The sequence below is a fragment of the Rhinolophus hipposideros genome, assembly GCF_964194185.1.
Source record: "Rhinolophus hipposideros genome assembly, chromosome: 7".
Lineage (NCBI taxonomy): Eukaryota > Metazoa > Chordata > Mammalia > Chiroptera > Rhinolophidae > Rhinolophus > Rhinolophus hipposideros.
In genome coordinates, this window is record NC_138053.1 from 48509840 (window position 1) to 48533140 (window position 23301).

The 23301-nt window shown below is 38.3% G+C and overlaps 1 protein-coding gene across 7 annotated transcripts in view; it reads right to left on the bottom strand.

Annotated features, from left to right (window-relative positions):
* RASGRF2 (Ras protein specific guanine nucleotide releasing factor 2) overlaps positions 1-23301 on the bottom strand; it is a 230559-nt gene that overhangs the window by 118954 nt on the left and 88304 nt on the right. For all 7 annotated transcript variants that reach the window (XM_081052886.1, XM_081052889.1, XM_081052888.1 and 4 more), the window contains exons 3-7: positions 16922-17069; positions 13909-13998; positions 8083-8336; positions 5103-5182; positions 4488-4681 (exon numbers count right to left, since the gene is read on the bottom strand). In XM_081052886.1, the coding sequence (XP_080909012.1) occupies positions 4488-4681; positions 5103-5182; positions 8083-8336; positions 13909-13998; positions 16922-17069 (766 nt within the window). The remainder of the gene's footprint in view (positions 1-4487; positions 4682-5102; positions 5183-8082; positions 8337-13908; positions 13999-16921; positions 17070-23301) is intronic.

The window sequence follows — 23301 nt, forward strand, 5'->3', positions numbered from 1 at the left end:
ACAATGTTTTTAAAAAATTGACACTCCTGCTGCAATGTTCTCTTTAAGGATTAAAATGGGAGAAGAAGATACATTCACCCTTGTTAAACTCTGATCCCGCTTTACCTCAATTCATCCTTCCAGCAGTAAAAAGTATTATTGAATTAGATTACTTACTTGTACTTTTGTTTATGAACAGGCTATCTGAATTCCATGAAAGGCAGAAACTCCACGAATCCCATGAAGGTTTTAATAGACCACAGTAGAGATTTAACTCAAATTATAGTGATTCAACATATTTATTCTTTTACTGGATTAGAAACTAAATTTTTTTAGAAAGCAGGAGCAATGAGTTTAATGTAAATAGTAACATATGTGAACAATAAATAGCTACCATAACACTGCCCGCTGTGGGTCAGATCGGGTGCTCAAGGTTTGTACATGCATCAAGTCCTCCAGAAACACAGGATTATTCCCTGTTTTACAAAGAAGAAAACAAAGTGTAGAGAGGTTCGGTAACTTGCCCAAGGTGGCCTCATAGTAAACAACAGAGCCAACCCTGAGCCCAGCTCTGACCAGTGCACTAGCCCAGTGTGTCTCTTCTGTGGAACTGGGGTCTCTCTCACTCAGCACTTGAAAGGATCTCTGAGAACGAAGAAAAGAAAACAGCTTCCCAGGGCCTGTGGGGTAGCCCCTTCCATTCTGACCAGAGGCGTTAGTGGCTCTATATCCACAGATCTACTTTTACTCTCGTGCAGGTGGTGGTCTTCATTGGGTTATTTACTAATATTCACTGAGTGTCCACATTTATACACGAGGCACAGAGGGCACAACCACCAGCACAGACGTCCATCTGAAGCCCCTATTCTGGAATCTCTCCTAGAGAATGTCATCAAGTCAAAGTTTTGGCAGTGTATAGACTTCTTAGCCATAGGAGGGTGGGGCACAGGAGACCCCTCCCTTTGAAGGAAGGATGCAGGATGCTTTCTGCCTCTCTCCATCCCAGAAACTTCTCACTAAATCAGCCTGTAGGGAAGTCCCACTTGGCCAAGGCTCTTGGGATAAGGATGCTTTCAAATATCTCTTTTGCATAATCCCAAGATTGATAAAAGTTTGCCTCTAAGTTAGTAGTTCTACAAGAAAATCAAGGCAATCAACAGCTAATGTGCTCAGTTTTTCATAACAAAAAGCCTGACTACTTATAATGCACTGAAAACCTACGAAACTAAGTTTAGTCAAGTTTAGTCGATAGCTTCAACATCCTCCCCCATTAATTAAATCTATTTTAGAGAGCCCCTTGGCTAAGATTCAAGAGGATGGATTTGAAATTCAGTAACTGGCCTTTTCCAATTTCTAGTTGGAGGAATAAACAAGCCTGAAACTTCCAAAAAGCAGACCAAGTGGACGGCTCTCTGAAGAGCTCATCTGTATATTCAAGAGCTTATTATAAATCTGTTCCCAAAAAAACCCAAGAATCATTGAAAGTACTGTCTAGATGAATCATAATTCTGCTTTCAATTATGGAACAATACCTGTCAATTTATTAACATTAATTAGCTTGCTCTTCAGTTACAGTAAATAGGTGGCTACTTTCTGGAGACCATCTAACAGTGCTGTTCTTGTCAGAAGCATTTCATGATCAGCTCTCCTATGGCCTTATGAGCAGCTGGAGCCCAGTGAAACAGTACCACCCAAGCCACTGTCTTTGCTAAATAAACATTATGTTAATGACTACATTATTTTCCATAACAAATTTCTTGGCAACACTTGGACTTACTTGTCTGACAGTTCACTTGAGGGTAAATTCTCTGCATCATTTAAGTTCTACAATGCCTCCATGTTTCCGTAATTCAACATAGTTCCTTAACAGCAGCAATTGACTTACTTGACGAAGAGCACAGAATGAAGTAGAACACAACATTTTTCTACACATACACAGGCAAAACGTCACCAATCGCCTCTCCTTCTCTCTCTGCCCCCACTCCTGCCCCTATATCTAGGCTCCAAAATAAGTCTGGGCAGAGGCTCCTTGGTGCTATGAACTAGGGTCACGGCATCCGTTGTTGTTAAACAACAAAAATGTGCAGCACCCCAACCTCATCCCCCAGGTGTCAGCCTACAGTGGAGCAAGGCAGAAGAACATTTGCTGATATGCGTGCTGAGGGGATTGGATACCCCTGGATCACATGAGGGAGCAAAGGCCTTCATGACTATTTCACCTCATTACAGAAAGCACCAAAAAGCAACAAGAAGAATAGAATGGAAATGGACCTTGTAAGAAAAGTCTTCAAGCATCTAGAAAGGGCAGTTCCCCACAGTGTTCCACATGGTCACTCCAAAGAGAGGGCAAGAGGGAGAGACGCCAACAGAACAAGACAGAGGAGAGACACCGAGGAGAATGAGGCCCGTGGGCAGCAAACTCTGATGATTTCCCCTCTTGGTCTATTCAGAATAGTTATACGGCAGCAAAACTGTTATGGGGAAGCAAATAAACAGCGCAAGACAGTGCTCTTTCAGTTTGTACATTTCTTGCAGTTGGACCAATTCTGGCTACATTCTTTAAGTTGAAGGCTTTTCCCAGAATGATGGCTCTCACAAGCTGAGATCTTTGGTGACCCTGGTGTGAAAAAAGCCGGAAAATCTCAACATCTGACCTGTTAGCTCAGTTCCAGGCTGTAGGGCCACCACTGTCTTGGTGGAGGTGGGGTGGTGCCAGACTACTACCAGGCTCTTGGCATCACCACACAGTGATCCAACCCAAACTTTCAGAACCAGTCTAGTCTGTGTTGGATCACAGAGTCTGCGAGCTAATGCTCTGGGAGACAATCAGAGCTCTGTTCCCTCAATTTTGAGTTTAAGAAATGGAGATTTAGACTGGTTCAATATGACTGAAGGGGGAGCAAGACATCCAAGTCTCCTAAAGATTTCTAGTCCAGTGGTCTTTTTCTGACATTATGGGGATTCCTCGGGGTCAATCAAAATGCCAAGTCATTGTTATTGGGCTTAAATGCCAGGGGGAGGGAGGGAAGGGTGGTGGAATCTTAGAACATTGACAGAGTCACATCAGGGGGATGTAATAGCACTTGGAAAGATATCAGTACGCTGTGAAAAAGGGAGCTAGGAACCTCTCTGAATGTCCTGTGTGTCTTTCACAACTCTACCTTTGTATATTCACCTGAGTTGAAGTTGAAGTTGAAGATACAATTTAGGATATTTTAATCATCAGCTAGAGATAACTGCCAAAGATTCCAATAGAATCTCAGAAGAACACTGCAGTATACAAAACCTGTTTCACTATAAATAAAATCTTAAATTACAATTTTGTATCAGGTTATCAAAAATAAAAGCCTTTTTTTGCTTTGAAGTTTTCCTTGTGAAATATTTTACAAATATTTCCTCAGAGAGGCGAAGGGTTCAAACAATTTAGTTCCATGAAAAAACCACAATAATATTATAAAGTTTCACTATACTTAAGTTGTTTCAGATGCATCCTTTTGGTTTTTAAAAATCTTCTATGGTGACTTCCAGAATTTCAAGCAGGATTGACAAACGTTAAGATAAACAATTACAAACCAGAGCAACATTTCTTTCTGAGGCTATAAAATGATGGGCTGGGGTCAGACATGCCTGTCCAGGGAGACAAAGTTCTCCACAGAAACCCTAACACACGTGATTAGGAGAATCAGTTTACCACATGACAATCTAGAGGGCTGGCCAGAAGCCCCATAAATTCCACAATGGGAACACTCGATGCTTTTCCAAAAGAACAGAATCAACACTTTTCAAAAGAACATGTGCTTCAATTCACATTTTGGCCTCTGCAGTTCTCACTCAAGAGCTCTTAATGGTAAAACCCTAGATGTAGGAAAGAACACAAGTGTACTTGATCCCTTGCTTTGCTCTGCTCTTACAGAGTGAATGTCATGACAAGCCCCAGCCTCCCTGCAGCATCCTGACGGGGGCCAAGTGTCCCCAGGTCCAGCCAGTGCCTCTGACTCCTGTCTCCACAGCTTCCGTGACTGGGGAGGTCCTCCTTTTGCTCTCCAGAGCTCCAGCCAAGGGAGACTCAACAGTAATCACAACAAAAACAAAGATTTTCCCAGCATTCCACTCCATTCCTTAGGAACTTTTATGCAACCAGCATATACTGGAACATTTGCACAGCATCCTATTTCTGTAAACCTAATAATATTTTTAAACATGCTGGAGGAGGAGACTTCACAGAAAAGGTCTGTGTGGAATCTTTCTGTAAAGGGAAAATTGTGCTGCTAATCAAAAAATCATTTTTTTATTTAATTGTCTCAAAAATGCCTGGTTTTCTTACATATGCTGAAACGAAAGAATGTGTGGCATAAATTTGTTGATCTCTCAAACTCAAGATGACAAATGATATATAGGTGCCATAATTCCTCACAAGGGATCCCTGCACATCTCACTCTGGTCACACCAGGTATCAGAAACATCAAGCTGGAACCGATGACCTAAAAAATACATCCCAGATGACTTACCTGAAACATTGGATAGGTCAAGAATGTTTCCAGCATCCTCCCCTCGCAGGCAGGGTTGGCTTCATACTGTTTTAAGAGTTTGTCAAAATCTCTGTTTTGCTTACAATTGGCAAGCACTTGGAGACTGTACTGGTGATTACGCACAAATTCTTGATAAATGTTCAGCATGGGTAGCAAAATATCAAACAGATCAGCTGTAAAGAAGAAGTAAACATGACAGTTTCTTCTGGTGCTCAGTAATTTATCTAAGGAATGGGGGGAGGGTGGACTGGCTGTGTTCACTCCATGGGAATGGCAGAGAGTGGCTCCCAGGACCAGGTGTCACACATGCATGGGGCCCTAGAGCAGATGCCTGAATGACGGATCTGAAAGACTGTACCCCCACCCCCGGGGAAACACAGCCTAACTCTAGCCCCAAATAACTATGATAGGCCAGGAGAAAGGTAACTATTAGGACAGGGCCCAAAGGCCAATTTGACAAAATCCCAATAAATTAAAGAAGCTCATAGGTCAACAGGAAAATGCAACAGCTTCAGCTGAATGATGTTAAAGTTATTTTACTCTAATTGTAACCATATTAAGAGAAAATCTTGTATCTCTAAAGCATGCACTTACCTAAAATTAAAGTAGGCCAGTTTGCTATCCTTGCCTTCAGTCCTTGATGAAATATTTCATGAAGAAACATGATTGTTTCACTGTAAAAAAATTCAAAAATTATACAATTTAGTCTTGAGTGGAGCCATTACTACCCAGTGTGGGAAAATCTCCCTCCTTCTTCACAATAGAAAAGCTTAGCTTTGATCTCATGCCGTCAGACTTCCACTCATGACCTCCTTTTTGCAGTCATCTGCAGACCCTCCAGCCACTCTTCTAACACGCTGAGCTCTGAGCTCCCAGCTCACTGTCAGTCTTTCCTCCAACACTGCTTCTGTCATAATTCTTGGTGACTCCAATATGCACACAAACCTTCCAGTATCCTGTCTTCTCAGGCCTTCGAACTTCTCTCCTCCGAGGATCTTATCCCAACTTAAAACACACACACACACACACACACACACACACACACACACACTTTTTTATACTTTTTTATTTATTTCCAGGTACTACCTTGTTTCTCTGCTCCTTTTCATATCAACCCTCCTTTGAAAGAGTTTTCTATACCCACTCTCTCCAGTTCCAATTCCCCATTCTCTTCTTCGTACCCTCTATCTAATCTGGCTTTGGCTCCTCATCAAAATTACCAACAAGCTCCAAGTTGTTAAATCCAGTCAGTTCTCAGTTATCATTCTATTTGACCTTCTCTTGACATAGTTGTTTATTCCCTCTTGCCTTGGTCTCTAGGACAACCCATTCTGGTTTTCATCCTGCAACTCTAATTTATCCGCTTTATTATCATATTATTGCCCCTCTTCATCTTGCTAACCTCTAAACGTTGGAATATTCCAGGGCTCAGTCCTTGTTCCTCTTCTTTCATGCATCTGTATTCACTCCCTTGGAAACCTCATTCAGATTACAGCATTAAATACTATCTTTATGCTATTGGTCTCCCAAATTTATATCTCCAGCCCAGACCCCTACCTTAACTATATTACCCAGACTAATATCCAATCCCTGATCACTTGATTTCCCCATTTGGATGGCTAACAGAATCTCATGCTCGACAGGTCCAAGATGAAAACTCTTTACCTTTCCCTTAAATCTGTTCTTGCCTCAATCTCCCCCCATTTAGTAAATAGCACCTCCATACTTCTAGTTATTCAGGGCAAACACCTTGGAATCTTAACTGCTTTTTGCTTTCCCTCAAAATCCACATCAAACTCATCAAAAAAATCTTACTGGCTCTCCGTTAAAAATAAATCCAGAATCCAACCACTTATCACTTTCTCCGTTAATAATTATCTATCGGTTGGACTATCACAATAGCCACCTAACAGGCCTCCCTGCTCTAATCATCTCTCACCTGGCTTATTGACATAGCCTCCAAACTGCTCTGCCCACAATCTATTCTCAATAGAGAAGCCAGAGTATGCCTTTCAAAAATAAGTCAAGTCACGCCACTAGCCTGCTCAAAACCCTACCAGTGTCTCCCCATCTCACTTCAAGTAAAAGCAAACATCTTTACAATGTCTTACTGTTAATGTTCTAATGTCCCCTTTCATCCACACTGACCTTGGCAGTTTCTCAAACAAACAAGCCAGGCCTGCTCCAGTCTTAGGAACTTTGCACAGGCAGTGCCCTCTGTTTGCACCACTTTCCCCCCAGATAGCCACATGGCTTACTTCCTCACCAACTCAAGTCTTTGTTCAAATGTTGACTTACCTTTGAGGCCTTTCTAAAGACTAGCTATATTAAAAAACAAAACAAACAAAAACACTATGGCACAGTCACATAACATAATACCAAGCAGCAATTTTTTAAAAAATAGAATGCTCTTTACATGTCAATATGGAAAGCTGTCCAGTATACACTGTTAAGTGAAAAAAATAAGTATATGTTAAAGCACATTGCATTTTGTGTAGTAAGGGAGAAAATAAGATTCAAAATGTATATTTGATTGAACCTGTGTCAGAAAACACTGGAAGGATACATGAAAAACTAACTAAAATGGTTATATACAAACCATTTCCCTGAAAATAAGACCTAATCGGACAATCAGCTCTAATGCGTCTTTTGGAGCAAAAATTAATATAAGATGTACTATATTACATTATATTTTATTATATTATACCTGGTCTTACAGTAAAATAAGACCGGGTCTTATATTAATTTTTGCTCCAAAAGACGCATTAGAGCAGATGGTCTGGCTAGGTCTTATTTTCGGGGAAACATGGTATACAAAGTGGGGAAAATGTGGTGGGCAGAGACAGGGTAAGAGTGAGACTTCTAACTGTTGTTTGATGTTTTCATGTTGTTTTGACCTTTGAACATGGAAATGTATTATCAAAAAAAAAAATTAACTGAAATGTTAAGTAAAACACCCAAGCAGTCTCTTTCCCCTATTATCTCCTTCACTTTATTTTTTCCACAGCACTCATCATCACATAATATACTACATATTTCACTTATTCACTATTAATTGTCTGTCTTCCCACAGCAAAATTTAAGTCCCATGAAGGCAGGGATTTTTTTTTTCTTTGTTCACTGATGAATCCTCAGCAGTAATAAATAAATATTTACTGAGTGAATAAATTTACTAGAGAGGCTCAGGCCTTCTGTTAGTTTTTGCTCTCCCCAAAGTACTTTTGTATAATTACAGGCAAAGACCCATTAATCACTCCATTCCCTCAGTTTGTAAGGGAGATGACCTTCCCCAACACACACACACACACACACACACACACACACACACACACCACATAATGACAAGAAAACATATGTCAAATAGAGAAGAAAACCAGAGAGCTGTGTGCCAAGATTCAAGATAAAGATATAGAAATTTGGACTAAAAATGAAACATAAATAATAGCTTTCTTATTTCCAATATCATAAACTCGTAAAAGTGAATTTATGATACCTATTCTTTTAAGAATAGAGTAAAAAGTCTTTTTAAGAAATACAAGTGGCACATGACTCTTTGATTTATGCCAAGACAAACCTGTTAAGAAAAATACTGCTGACATCATCATGACTGATAGGGGGCTTCTTGGAGCTGGCGGCCATTCGTAGGGGCCGGAGGAAGCCATTGACCAGGATGTAGAGCTGGTGAACATACTCGGACTCAGCCTCGACCATAGTGAACACAATTTGATTTCTCTTCCTCATACTTTCAGCATGAGGAGAACAAATATAATCCTGCACAATGGTCTTCCATTTCCTTCTACACAACCATCCCCGCATGAAGCTCTGAACCTACAGAACAACAACAAAAAAAAAAAAAAAAGGAAAAGAAAGGGAGGGATGGAGGGAGAGAGAGACAAAGGGAAGTAGAGGGAAGGAGGGAGGGAGGAAGGGAGGAAGGAAAAAAAAAGAAAAAGAATCTCACAGAGCTTTGAAACTAGCTTTCTTAACTCTCTCAATAAGAATGACCCCCCTCCTGTGACATATAAAACACTGTTCTTTCATTGGTGCACTAATGTTCCCACCCCTAGAATATATAATGGCAAGCTTCTTTCAAATAACAGAAAAAAAAGATGGTTTAAAAATGTTGGATGCTAAGCAGACAGGTATATGTCATAATCTTTAACCCAAAGGCTCTGCAACTAATCTGGTGGGTGACCATAAATTCTAGTCCTCCATTTCCTCATCTATAAAATAATCGACCAAAAAAATCTGAAGTCCTTTGTCGTTTTAGAAAAGTTATGATAATTTATTAGGATTTAAGTGGCAGATTCAGCAACAAAGCAGGTTGCAAATTCATATATCATTGAAAGCATAAATCACTACCAAATTCTTTTTAGTTATCATTGTTATCTATTCAACACATTCTTACACTTTTTATTTATTCCATACTAGTACTTCACCCATGTGGGTGAAATAATCATGTATTTAAACAGCTACTTTTCTTTTGCAATTTTAAAATTGTATTATTTACCTACCAATGTTGTCAGTATACTATCAATTTTCATACAGTTGATGTACCCCCCCAAAATAATTAACCACATTTTAATAGAATTGTATCAGAGAAATTACATACATTTTATTTGGAAAAATCTAATGGGAAATTTCTATGAATTATAACCAATCTCAATTTTTGGTCTCTTAAAGTTAAAAAAATTAAGTTGATATTTGTCAAGATCAGAATAGAGAAACTAATTCAATTGTAAGCACTCCTTTTCACACAGACATTAGTTTGATTTGAGACAGAAAGAACAATAGAGTAATTTCAAAACCCATTTAACAAGTTTACAAATAGTTTTCTGTTAATTACTTCTATTACAAAATAGGAAAAATAGATGATTTCCAGACAAAATGGCAGAGTAGGTAAATGCTGTGCTTGCTTCCTCTCATGACCACATCAAAATCACAACTAAACTACAGAACAACTATCATTGAGAAGTATCTGAAGTCTAGCTGAAGAGAAGTCCTACAACTAAGGACATGCAGAAGAAGCCACCTCAAGACTGGTAGGAGCAGCTGAGATGCGGAACAGGCTGGTCCCAAACACATGTTTGGCCATTAAAAACCGGGAGGGATATCTCAGCTATGGAGGTCCCGCCCTTGCTCCCAGAGGAGTGAAGTGTCCCATCTCCACACCAATCTCCCCACCCAGGGTTCCAGTGCTGGGAAGAGAAGTATCCACAACTTGTGGCTGTGAAAACCAGCAGATATAGGGGCTGAGTATGAAGAGGGAGGCTGCAGTTCCAGGTACTCCTCTTAAAGGGCCTATGCACGGACTTACTCACTGATGCACTCACTCGCTCTGAGCTCCAGCACTGGGGCAGCAGCTTGAAAAATGCCAGGGACATATGGGGAGGAACTGAATTGTCCCGCTTCAGGGTGAGAGTTGGAGAGGCAGCTTTCTCCCAGACATAAGTACTGGTAGAATCCATTATTGCTCTGTTGAGCCCTCCCCTATCCTGGAGTGCAGGTGCAGGCAGTCACCATATCTGAGTCTCCATCAACCTGGCTAACACTGTTCACCCTGCCTGGGGATTCCCTGAGACCCCACCCCACCCAACTTGCAAACCCACCCATGCAGCTTCCAGTGGCTTTTGCAAACTAAGGGCCTGTCTTGGCTCATGCTGTGGACTTTCCCAAAATCTCTCAAAGGTTCACAAAACCCAAACAGGCAGCATCTGGCCTCGGCATGCCCTGTACCTCGTGCTGAGCAGCTCCAAGCCTGGCTCTAATGTGAGCTAGCTTCAGTCCATGGCTTGGCCTCTCCCAGGCACCTCCAAGCCCACAGCAGGTGGCTATCACCTGTGGATTGGTTTGTGGCTCATGCCAAGTAGCCCTGGGCAGGTCACAGGCTGTGGCTGAACTTGGCCTGCAGCAGGGTCCCTCCCCAAGAAGACCCTAGGACTGGCATGCCTGGTGGCTGGAACTGGAGCACCACCCAGCTGCCTCCACAGAAAACACACCCAAAGGGAAGACTAGGCAGGCAGCATAGCCCTGCTAAAGCAAACCCTACTCCATAGGGTCAGCCCCTGCACAAAAGCTCTTCCACTGTTGTCACAGCAAGTCCATATAACCAATCAGCCTGAAGGTTAATCCCTTCTATTGATGTGCGAACAGCAATCAAGGCTCAACTACAACAAGAGGGTACATACAACCCACACAGGGACACACCTGCAGCACCTGGCTCAGGTGACCAGGGAAACTGTGCCACTGGTCCCCACAGGACACCTACTACATAAGGTCACTCTACTAAGATGGGGAGACATAGCAGTCCTACCTAATACATAGAAACAAACACAGGGATGCAGCCAAAATGAGAAGACAAAGAAACATGCCCCAAAGGACAACACAGAACAAAGCTCCAGAAAAAGAACTAAACAAAATGGAGACAAGCAAACTACCAGATGTAGAGTTAAAAACACTGGTTATAAAGCTGCTCAATGAACTTAGGGGAAGAATAGATGAACTCAATGAGAATTTTAACAAAGAGAGGGAAAATATAAAAATAAAATAGAAAACATAAAAAGGAACCCATAAGAATGAAGAATACAATAACTGAAATAAAAAGTGCACTAGAAGGAATCACCAGCAGACTAGATGAAGCAGAGGATCAAATCAGCAATTTGGAAGACAAAGTAGAAGAAAACACCCAATCAGAACAGCAAAAAGAAAAAAGAATTTTAAAAATGTGGACTGTTTATGAGGCCTCTGGAAAAACAGCAAGCATACCAACATTTGCATCATTGAGGTACCAGAAAGAGAAGAGAGCAAGAAATTGAAAAAATGGTTTGAAGAACTAATGACAGAAAACTTCCATAACCTGGCAAAGGAAATAGACATACAAGCCCAGAAAGTGCAGAGTCCCAAACAAGATGAACCCAAAGAGGCCCACACCAAGACACATCATAATTAAAATGCCCAAGATCAAAGACAAAGAGAGATTCTTAAAAGCAGCAAGAGAAAAGCAGTTAGCTACCTACAAGGGAACTCCCATAAGACTCTCAGTTGATTTCTCAACAGAAACTTTGCAGATCAAAATGGACTGGCAGGAAATACTCAAAGTGATGAAAACCAGGACCTACAACCAAGAGTACTCTACACAGCAAAGCTATCATTTAGAATCGAAGGACAGATAAAGAACTTACCAGACAAGAAAAAGCTAAAGGAGTTCATTAACCATATTACCAAACCAGTATTACAAAAAATGTTATGGAGACTTCTTTAAGAAGAAGAAAACAAAGAAGATAAAAAATATGAAGAATAACTTGGTAATAACTGCATATCTATCAACAACTACTTTAGTGTAAATGGAGTAAATGCTCCAACCAACAGATAGGGTAGCTGAATGGGTAAAAAGGAACAAGATCTTTACATATGTTGCCTACAGGAGACTCACTTTAGATAAAAAGACATACATAGAATGAAAGTAAAAGAATGAAAACAAAATTTCATGAAAATAAAAATAAAAAATCTGGGATAGCCATGCTTATATCAGATAAAACAGACTTTAAAACAAAGGCTATATATAACAAGAGACAAAGAAGGACCCAGTAATCCCACTTCCGGTATTTATCCAAAGAAACACAAAACACTACTTCGAGGTGACTTATGTATCCATATGTTCTTTGCAGCATTGTTTAAAATGGCCAAGATGTGGAAGCAGCCTAGTTGTCCGTTGATGGATAATGGATAAAGAGGAGGTGGCACATGGAATATTGCTCAGCCATGGAAGGGAATGGGTTCTTGCCATCCTGCGGAGGCACGGATGGACCTGAAGGGTATCAGGCTGAGTGAAGTATGTCAGAGAGAGAAAGACAGATGCAATGTGATTTCATTTATATGTAGAATCTAAAGAACAAAATAAACAATCAAACAAAACAGAAACACCCTCATAGATACAGAGAACATTTTGATGGTTGCCAGCTGGGAGGGGGGTTGGAGATGGGTAAAAGGGGAAGGGATTAAAAGTGAAAAATTGGTTGTTAAAAAATAGTCATGGGGATGTAAAGTATAGCATTAGGAATATAGTCAATAATACTGTGATTACTATGTATGGTGTCAGATGGGTACTAGATTTATCAGGATGATCACTTCATAAGTTATATAAATGTCTAATCACTATATTGTCCACCTGAAATTAATATAATATTGTATGTCAACTGCAATTGAAAAATAAAAGAAAGAAGAAGTAGAAAGGTAGAAAATGTAAAAAGCATTTAGCATTATCTTTCTGTTTAATAGAAGTATTTCCAAAATTCAACTTAATTGAATTTTGTGATGAATAAAACCTTTCTATTTACTTAGATTGGTGTTGCCCTCTGAGCAAAAGCTGGTTCACTCACTTCCTAACAGACCAATTTCTACAACTGGACTGCAAATTGTATTTGACTCATACCTCTGTTTACATGCAACTGCATAATATTAAAAGAAAGACAATAGCATTAATCTTGTAACACAATAACATAAACCAAATTCAATTTTTAAAGTTTTAAATTCTAAGAAAGCGATAATGTTATTTTACTTTTTTATTTGTTGGAAACTGAAAACATTGCAACTTAGTCCTAAGAAGCATTTCTATTTCAAATTCTGAGCAATATTTAGTTAAAATTTTGTTACAACTGAAGGGGGATAATTATTTAGCAAAAAAAAAAAAAAAAAAAAAAAACAGGGTTAAAAAATTAAGAACAAATTAAGATTCGAAGATGTGTATCCAAGAAAAGTTCTTTAATAGTGAGGCTTTTCACATAATGTTAACAAAGTTGAGTAAATGCTTTACACAGGACAATTAAGATTATGGAACTCAAAACCCAGATGACATAAAGCAAACACAGTAGACTAGACTGAGTGCCAGTGTCTGGTTAATTGCACAAGTTGTACAGTTATAAATAACAGTAAGATGGAAAGATCTGCTGATTATGTCGATGTTAAACAAGAAAGAAACAATACTAAACCAGAAATCTGAGCAGATGTAGTGATTTACTCAATCTTCTCACGTTTAAAAAAAAAAACTTTCGTGAAATAAGCACCAGAAACTATAGCTAAAAGAAATATTTTTGAAATGTAATTTTAAAAATACTCCTCCAAAATATGAAAGCAGCACCTAATTTACCCAACTGGAGAACAGTTATCTTAACGTGCAGTTTTGGCATCCTTCCTGCAGAGTCCAAAAGGGGATTCCCAGAACTGCAAAGAAATCTCAAGCTGAAAATTTTCCAGAGGAGTAGCCCTATCTGGCAAGTCTAGAGCCATTAGAATAGAAACACCAAGCTTGTTCTCAGCTCAGGACAGGGAGGCAAAAGCATTATTACAGAACAGACAACTGCTTGTCATGCTCCCCCAAAGCCAGAAACTTCCAGCGTCCTACCTTTTTAATCTTCTTGATGTCTGGATCCTCATCCTCTTGATTGCTTTGGTAAGGCCGCATTCGTTCCTTGGTTTTATTAAGAGCAATAATCTATATAACACAAAATAAGTCCATTTCATGATTTAGAAAATACTGGATTATAGCCATAACCCATTGGAAGTTATCCCTACAAGGTCACTTACAAGACCCTCCGGAAACATTCACTTTTTATACACTCTGCCTGCCTTTGGTGCCAAAGCAGGGAAAGAAAGACTTTCTTCACCCCAAGCCTGTTTTGTTACTAACAAAAGTGCTTTTAAGAAGTGACTATGGAAAGTGAGAACTGGGATTTGGGTTAGAAGAAATGATAGCCCAAAACTCGGCCCTGACTGGGAGTGATGACCAGGCCAAGGCCTTCTCAGGAGCTGAGAGACATGCCAACCATCTTGCCCAAAGGCAGCTAACTATAATGCCCTGTGGTCTCCAAATGCAATGACACTCAGCTCAAAGCTCTTGTTTCCCTCGTAGGAATAATCAACCGATGGCCTTCCAAGTACACATAGTACAGCAGGCTCACAGATCTCCTTGGGAAAATGGTAACTGCAAAGGGACTTCAGAGCTTTGCGTTGGTCTCAGTGAGCCAAGAAAAGGAAAAGGAAGTTAAAAAAAAAAAATTGAAACAACATGGGATCTCTTTATATCTCCAGCTCAGTTCTGTGATCTGTGAGGGGCAACTTAAGACCAGATGGCCTCTCAACTGCCCTTAGCAATAAAATTCACTGGATTACCATTCAATTGTAGGCTCTTACAACCATAAGAACCTATACAGATTTACTAACAAGCAAACACTTACACAGTTAAGAAAACATAATTGCCCCCTCTGCGTGTCTTTACATTTTTAACCCCAATACCAAATATACGTATCTGTCATTTTCTGTCAGGGAAGTGGGAAAATAAAAGGAGTAGAAAATTATGGCTCCTGTCAAGCAACTACACAAGACATGCCTACTACTGACAGCTTTTAGCTGCAATCTATATTCAGACTAGAATAGAACATGGTGGAGACAGATATAAGCACACACAAATAAATACTGGAGAACATCACTTGATGCTGTTTCTCTTATGGAGTAAATGCCAACCTCTTTCACTGAGTAGACAGCATCTGCTCTAGCTTACTGTGGCAAAGAAAGAACACAATAATTTTGTTTTAAATTACAGTGCCTGATATAGTCATTTAAAATGCAGGTTTGTTAAGTTTTCTGTTGTTGTTTTCACTATCTCAGATTTCAGGGTTGAATTGGGAAGTTAACAGCACTAATGATATGGTGAACACGTCCTGCAACTTATTATCACCAGAGAAACAAGCAGATCCCAGATGGAACAAGCTTCTACTCATGCTCTATATACTGGAGGTGACGTGCACAGGCGGCAGGAGGTGAAAACTCCTCATTGCACAGTGTATGTCTTAGAAGAAGCTCTGAGGAAATGAAAAGAAAATATCAAATGACAGGAAAGTGACAAGAAAGTTATCAAGGCTGAGGAGGCTGAATTGTTTCTGCCAACAAGGATACAAGTAGTAGTTTCTTCATTCGTCCTATTCTTCTCTTTGAAGCTAAGCAAATTCTAATGCCACTGCTAGCCAGAAAGAGGGAGGAAAAAACCCTCAATTTCTACATTCCTCTTCAATTCTTTAGTTATTTATCACTTCCAATGAGGAATGACAGTATAACAAGGAAAGTATCTATCTATCTTTCTATCTATCTATCTATCTATCTATCTATCTATCTATCTATCTATCTATCTATCTAGTGTGATCACAAAATACAATGACTCTACATTAAAAAAATTATTACAGTAAAAGACACATTGCCATTAATATCCCTCAAAATATTCCTCCTCACTTCAATCACACTTATCCCATCATTTTTGCCACTTTCTGAAGCAGTTCTGGAAGTCTTCTTTCAAGAGTGCCTTTAGTTGCACTGTCATGTATGTCTCAATGTCCTGAATTAATTCAACACGTTTACCTTTCGTGGTCATTTTGACTTTGGGGAAGAGCCAGAAGTGCACAGTGCCAGACCCTGTGAATAAGGTGGATAAGGACAGAAATTGTCGTACCAGAAGTGATGTGTGACATGGAGTGTTGTCATGATGGAGGATGAAGTAAAGACACTCATAAAAGAGGACTTCCAGAACTCCTTCAGATAGTGGCAAGAATGATGGGATAAGTGCGTTCGAAGCAAGGGGGAGTATTTTGAGGAGGATTAATAGCAATGTGTCTTTTACTGCAATAATTTTTTTTATTTGAACATTCACTGCATTTTTGATCACACCATTATATATATATTTACACTTTTATATACCTTTCTGTATATGGACATGGGCACCTCAGAGAAAGAGAGGACCCAGGCACACCGCCATGGCTGCAGACTCCTTCTGCTCTCACTTGGCATCAATCTCACTGATTGGCGGTACAGGGCCTGAGAAGTTCATACTGGGTGGGTTGCGGGGGAAAAGTAGAGGGAAACAGGAATTCCAACTTCAGAGAAAAATGCACCCTAGCAAATGTTTTGTACTTTAACTCAAATGTATTTTTCAAAATTCTAAAGGGGAGATGGTTGGACTCCTTAGATCTAGAAAAAGTAGTCATTCTAAATTCATTTTAGGCCTTTCCTTAGCTGTCATTCGGGCTTCAACAGAATCTATGACAGACTCACAATTATCATTACTATAAGAGTCAGTCTGGAAACGGTTAAATATTATAGACAATTCTTGAATATCTGATCAAATGAAGAACATCAGGGGCATAAATAATTCAAAAATAGCCAATAATTCTGATATTTTATTGAAGTATATTTACCTAATCCTAACATAGATATTAGGTTCTTTTCTAATATAGATCCCTAGCCTGACCATATATGTGTTGATGGAAGAGGAACTAAGTTTGGGATAAAAATTTTGCCTTGATATGTAATCATGACAACATGACAAGACACATGAAACAACGAGAAAGAATTCACCAAATGGGAAATACCTCTGATTTAAGCCTTTCGATTTCTGTATCTTGATCTTCAAGTTGATGCCGTAGTTGGTTAGCTGCAATTTTTTCTGTCTCTACGATCTGAACTAGATGAATGTACTTCTGCATTAATACTTCCCTCTCAATCAAAATGTCTGCGTAACTTGAGAGAAAATTACAGTTAGTCATTGAGATATTGTTTTACTACAGCTCCATATAGAAAAGCACACACTACATTTTTAAAGAAGCCATAAACATAGCTTGTTTGGCTAACTCTATGTAAAAATTAACTTTTGGCTTACATTTGGCAACCTTTAACTATATAGAATTTGAATCATTATACTTTTACATATTTTTTTACTAAGAGTTTATTTAATAATGGCTGCCACCCATAATTTTATCACATAAGTGAGAAAAGTGCAAAGGAAATCTACACTTTCACAAAGAAAATAGTAAATATTTTAACAAAGAAACTGAAGTCAAAACAGTACATGTTCTTTTAAACAAAGAAACTGAAGTCTTTGAATTGATGGTACATCCTTGGCTTCCATGGATGATATTCAAAATATTTCACCAGTTAAGGCACTAGTCAATAAGAACACACTTGCCACCAAGCAGACTAAATGCAGTGACCATCAGAACAGGCACTGGCGGGAAAGAACTATGATAACTGAACCAACAACCACCAGCCCTACTTGGTTCTATTTCTGATTGTGAAACCATTGACAACCCTTGTACTTTCTTTCCAAAACCAACTGAAGCAATAATTTCATTCTGGAAAAAAGTGTAGATTTGTTGGGCCCTAACTCCAGCAGTCTAACCTGTGTCCATTTCTTTGACCAAATGTAACAGCAAACTCTCTTAGATTTTTATTGATTATGCTATTGTGTAGCATCTAAACTTTTATCTCCAGATTTTCTTGTGCTATTCAGAATGGTAAAATGTTCCTTCATTCACATAATCTTTCCCAAGTGATATGATAATAGGAATAACTAACTATTCCTAATAACTAACTATTCCTAACAACTAACTATTCCTAATAACTATTCATTGAGTGTGTAGGATGTACCACCTATATAGGTATTCTCATCTCATCCTCCCAGCAACCCAAATGGATAGGTTTTATCATTTCAATTGTACAGAGAAAGAATTTGTTCCTCACAGAAGTCACACAGCTAGTAAAAGTCAGGGTTGGGATTCAAATCGAGGTCTGTCTGACCCTAAGGCCATGTTCTTAACCATAAGCTAAACTGTCTTTCTAATGAGAAATAGCATACTGGACATAAATATGAATGTTGTAGCAGACATGTTTTAAGATATCTGCCCAATCTTCCATAATTATTTCTTTTTTGGGAACTTAGGCCCTGGCCGCCATGTTTCACCACAAAGCCTACCCTCATGACCACATTAAAAAGAGATAACTGGCCCAAGATAAACCAATTAGATTCTTTCTCCTTGGAATTGGATTGTGCCTCTGACCTATTTGCTTGAACTGAGATGATATGAACTTAGAAACTCAGATTGCCATTGTTGGGCAACCATATTTGACCACATCCATGCCAAAAAAAACAACACGTGAGTCTACTGAGAGAGAAAAGAATAGCAGATGTTCAGAAAAAAAGGGACAAAAGAGACAAAAAGTCTGAGACAGAAAAGTAATAACTACCTGGGTTCCTGTCAGTTTTCTAGATTCTGGTTCCAGAACTTTGTGACATCTGAATATTATTTTTACCCTTAGCTTCAGTGAGACATTGCAGTTTCCATCTAATAAATCCTCCTTTTAACCTAAACTAATTTGAAAGAGGCTTGTGCTACTTGAAACTAAAATTGTATTAAGACAATTCTAAAAATCACAATTTTAGTTCAATTGGCTCAACATCCTCAGCACTTACATCATGTGTGCTATTTGTTAGGGGGAAAAATATAGCGTCAGAAAAATCTTTAAGACACTTTTTCTAAGAAATTACCTAAGAGAGTAGAAAGAAAGGCTGTGTAAGTATAAGTGGGTAAAAAGGGGGGAGGGGGAAGCATAGTCTTCATAGAAATATACTTTGGGGAACTTTTAAAGGAGGAAGTAAAACAGAGCATGAGAAAAATAGTCATGTAATAAAAATTCTGCTCTTTCTCATAAATTTCATTAGAAATATGACAAATTTAAGAAACAATGGAGATACCATCCTACCAGAAAACCAGAGATAGAATGATAGGAAATTCTCATGTATCAATAATCACCCTAAATGTAAAGGGACTGAACTCACCAATAAAAAGGCACAGAGTAGCAGACTGGATCAAAAAACTAAACCCAACCATATGCTGCCTCTAAGAGACACATCTCAACTACAAGGACAAATATAGACGCAAAGTGAAAGGGTGGAAACTGACACTCCAAGCAAATGGTAATCAGAGAAAAGCAGGTACAGCCATACTGATATCAGATGAGACAAACTTCAGGATAAAGAAGGTAACAAAAAACAAAGATGAACATTTCATAATGATAAAGGGACCTGTACAACAAGAAGACATAATAGTCATCAATATTTATGTCCCCAATCAGTGAGCAGTGAAATATACTAAGCAACTACTAACAGAACTAAAGGGAGAAATTGACCAAAACACAATTATAGTAGGGGACCTAAATTATAGTAGGGGACCTAAATCATTGACAGCTATGGATAGATCATCCAAACAGAAAATAAATAATGAGATAGCAGCCCTAAATGACACATTAGATGAAATGGACATAATTAACCTTTATAGAGCATTTCATCCTAGAACATCAGACTATACATTCTTTTCTAGTATACATGGAACATTCTCAAGGATAGACCATATGTTGGGACATAAAACTAGCCTCAGCAAATTTAAGAAATCATACCAAGCATAGTCTTTGATCACAAGCCTTTGAAATTGATATCAACCGCAAAAAGAAAGCAGGAAAAACCACAAATATGTGGAGATTAAACAACATACTTCTAAAGAATGACTGGGTCAAAGAAGAAATAAGAGGAACGATCAAAGGATACATAGAAACAAATGAGAATGAAAATACATCCTACCAAAATTTTTGGGATGCAGTGAAAGCAATTTTAAGAGGGAAATTTATATAATTACAGGCCTATCTCAAGTAAGAAGAAAAATCCCAGATAAATAACCTCACATTACACCTTAAAGAACTAGAAAAAGGAGAACAAATGAAACCCAAAGTTAGCAGAAGGAAGGAAATAATAAAAATCAGAGCAGAACTAAATGAAATACAGAACAAAAAGACAACAGAAAAAATTAATGTAACAAAGAGCTGGTGCTTTGAAAAGATTAATAAAACTAATATACCCTTGGCTAGACTCACTAAGATAAAAAGAGAAAAGACACAAATAAACAAAATCAGAAATGAAGGAGGGCAATGCCACAGAAATATAAGGGATCATCCAAGAATACTATGAAGGATTATATGCCACCACATTCAATAACCTAGAAGAAATGGACATATTTTTAGAAACATATAGCCTTCCTCGGCTGAATCACGAAGAATTGGAAAATCTAAATAGACCGATCACCAGTAAGGAAATTGCATCAGTCATCCAAAATCTTCCGAAAAGCAAAAGTCCAGGACCAGATGGCTTCACTAGTGAATTCTACCAAACCTTCAAAGGGGATCTAATACCAATCCTACTCAAACTCTTCCAAAAAATTGAAGAAGAGACAATACTCCCTAATTTATTTTATGAGGCCAACATCATCCTGATACCAAAACCTGGTAAGGATAATGCAAAAAAAAGAAAATTACATACCAATATCTCTGATGAATACAAATCAAATACAGAGCAAAAATCTTAAACAAAATTCTAGCAAATCAAATGCAATAATGCATTACAAAGATTATACACCATGACCAAATGGGGTTCATCCCAGGGGCACAAGGATGGTTCAACATACGCAAATCCATCAATGTAATATACCACATAAAATAAAGGACAAAATCATATGATTATTTCAATAGATGCAGAAAAAGTGTTTGACAAGATGCAACATCCATTTTATGATTAAAACATTTAACAAAATGGGTATAGAAGAAATAACTCAACATAATAAAGACCATATATGACAAACCCTCAGCTAATATCATAATTAACAGTGAAAAATCAAAGCCATTTGCGCTATGTTCAAGAACACGACAGATTTGTCCCCTATCACCTCTGCTTTTCCACATAGTATTAGAAGTTCTAGCCAGAGCAATCAGGCAAGAGAAAGAAATAAAAAGGATCTGAACTGGGAATGAAGAAGTTGAATTGTCACTTTTTGCAGATGATATGATGCTATATATAGAAAACCCTAAAGACTCCTCCAAAAAGTTATTAGAAACAATAAATGAAGTTGCCATTACAAAATCAATGTATAAAAGTCCATTGCATTCCTATATACTAACAATGAAATCTCAGAAAAAGAAATTAAAAAAAACAACAATTCCTTTCGCAATTGCAACAAAAAGAATAAAATACCTAGGAATAAACTTAACCAAGGATGTGAAAGACTTACACACTGAAAACTGTAAAACATTTTTAAAAGAAATTGAACAAAAAAATCATCAGATTTGTAAGGAACCACAAAAGACCCAGAACAGCCAAAGCAATCCTAAGAAAAAGAACAATGCTGGAGGTATTTCACTCCCTGATTTCAGCTTGTGCTACAGAGCAACAATAATCAAAACAGCATGGTATTGGCAGAAAAACAGACACTCCAACCAATGGGATAGAATTGTGAACCCAGAAATAAACCTATATAAACATGGACAGATAGTTTTTGAAAAAGAAGCCAAAAACATACAATGGAGAAAAGACAGCCTCTTCAATAAATGGTGCTGGGAAAATTGGAAAGCCATGTGCAAAAAAAAATGAAATTAGATTGCTATCTGTAACCATGTACCAAAATTAACTCCAAATGGATCAAAGACCTAAACATGAGATCTGAATCAATTAAATGCATAGAAGAAAACATAGTTACTAAACTTATGGACCTTGGTTTCAAAGAGCATTTTATGAATTTGACCCCAAAGGCAAGGTAAGTAAAAGCTGAAATAAATAAATGGGACTATATCAAACTAAAAAGCTTCTACATAGCAAAAGAAATCATCAACAAAATAAAGAGGCAACCAACCAAATGGAAGAAGATTTTTGCAAACAACACCTCCGATAAAGGGCTAGTATCCAAAATTTATAAGGAACTCATTCAGCTCAACAACAACACAAAGACAAACAATCCAATTTAAAAATGAATATCTACCCAAAAAATCTGAAAACATTTATCTGTAAAGATATATGCGTGCCAACGTTCATTGCAGTTTTATTTACGGTGGCCAAGACATGGAACAACCAAAATGTCCTTCGATAGATGAATGGATAAAGAAGTTGTGGTATATATACACAATGGAATACTACTCTGCCATACGAAAAGATGAAATAGGACCATTTGCGACAGCATGGATGGATCTTGAGAGTATTATACTAAGCTAAATAAGTCAGACAGAAAAAGTCAAGAACCATATGATTTCACTGATATGTGGGATATAAAACTGAAAACAACAAAAGAACAAGACAAACAAATGAAGAAACAAAAACTCATAGACACAGACAATAGTTTAGTAGTTACCAGAGGGTAAGGGAGGAGGGTGGGGGGTGGGAGATGAGGGTAAGGGGGATCAAATATATGGTGATGGAAGGAGAACTGACTCTGGGTGGTGAACACACAATGGGATTTATAGATGATGTGATACAGAATTGTACACCTGAAATCTATGTAATTTCACTAACAATTGTCACCCCAATAAACTTTAATTAAAATAAAAAATAAATATGCCAAATTTAATATAAATATATTAGATCAGCGTTAGGTAGCAAATAGTGTTTTATTTTCTCTTATAAAAAGAAAAAGTCTGGTTCAGGATGTGTGGCTGGCTGAGTTCCGACATACTCTTCGCCGACATCAGGCTCCTTCAATTCCAAGGTACCACTGAAATGCTATGAAAATTGTTTTCTTTGTGAAGAATGAAACCGTACCAGCATTATAAAACAGGAAAATATGGTATCAACAGACCATAGGTTTTATGAAATTCCATGAAGAGAAAAACCAGTAGAATCAGAGTGGTGGGAAGATGAGAGGAAACTACACATATGCAGACACTGCATATAAGCATGGGGTTCCCACCAAGAGTGGCCAGAGAAACTTCAAGCTCAGAATCTACAACTATAAAGAACAGGAGTAGGCAAGGGGATGATCATCAGGCCTTTCATTAAAGTGCTTTCAGAACATCTGGAAGTTAGGCTCTTCCTCTTCCCAACACCCAAAATAAAGAAAGAAAAGGCACAACTAGCAACAGTGATATGCCCTCAAATCGCGGCCCA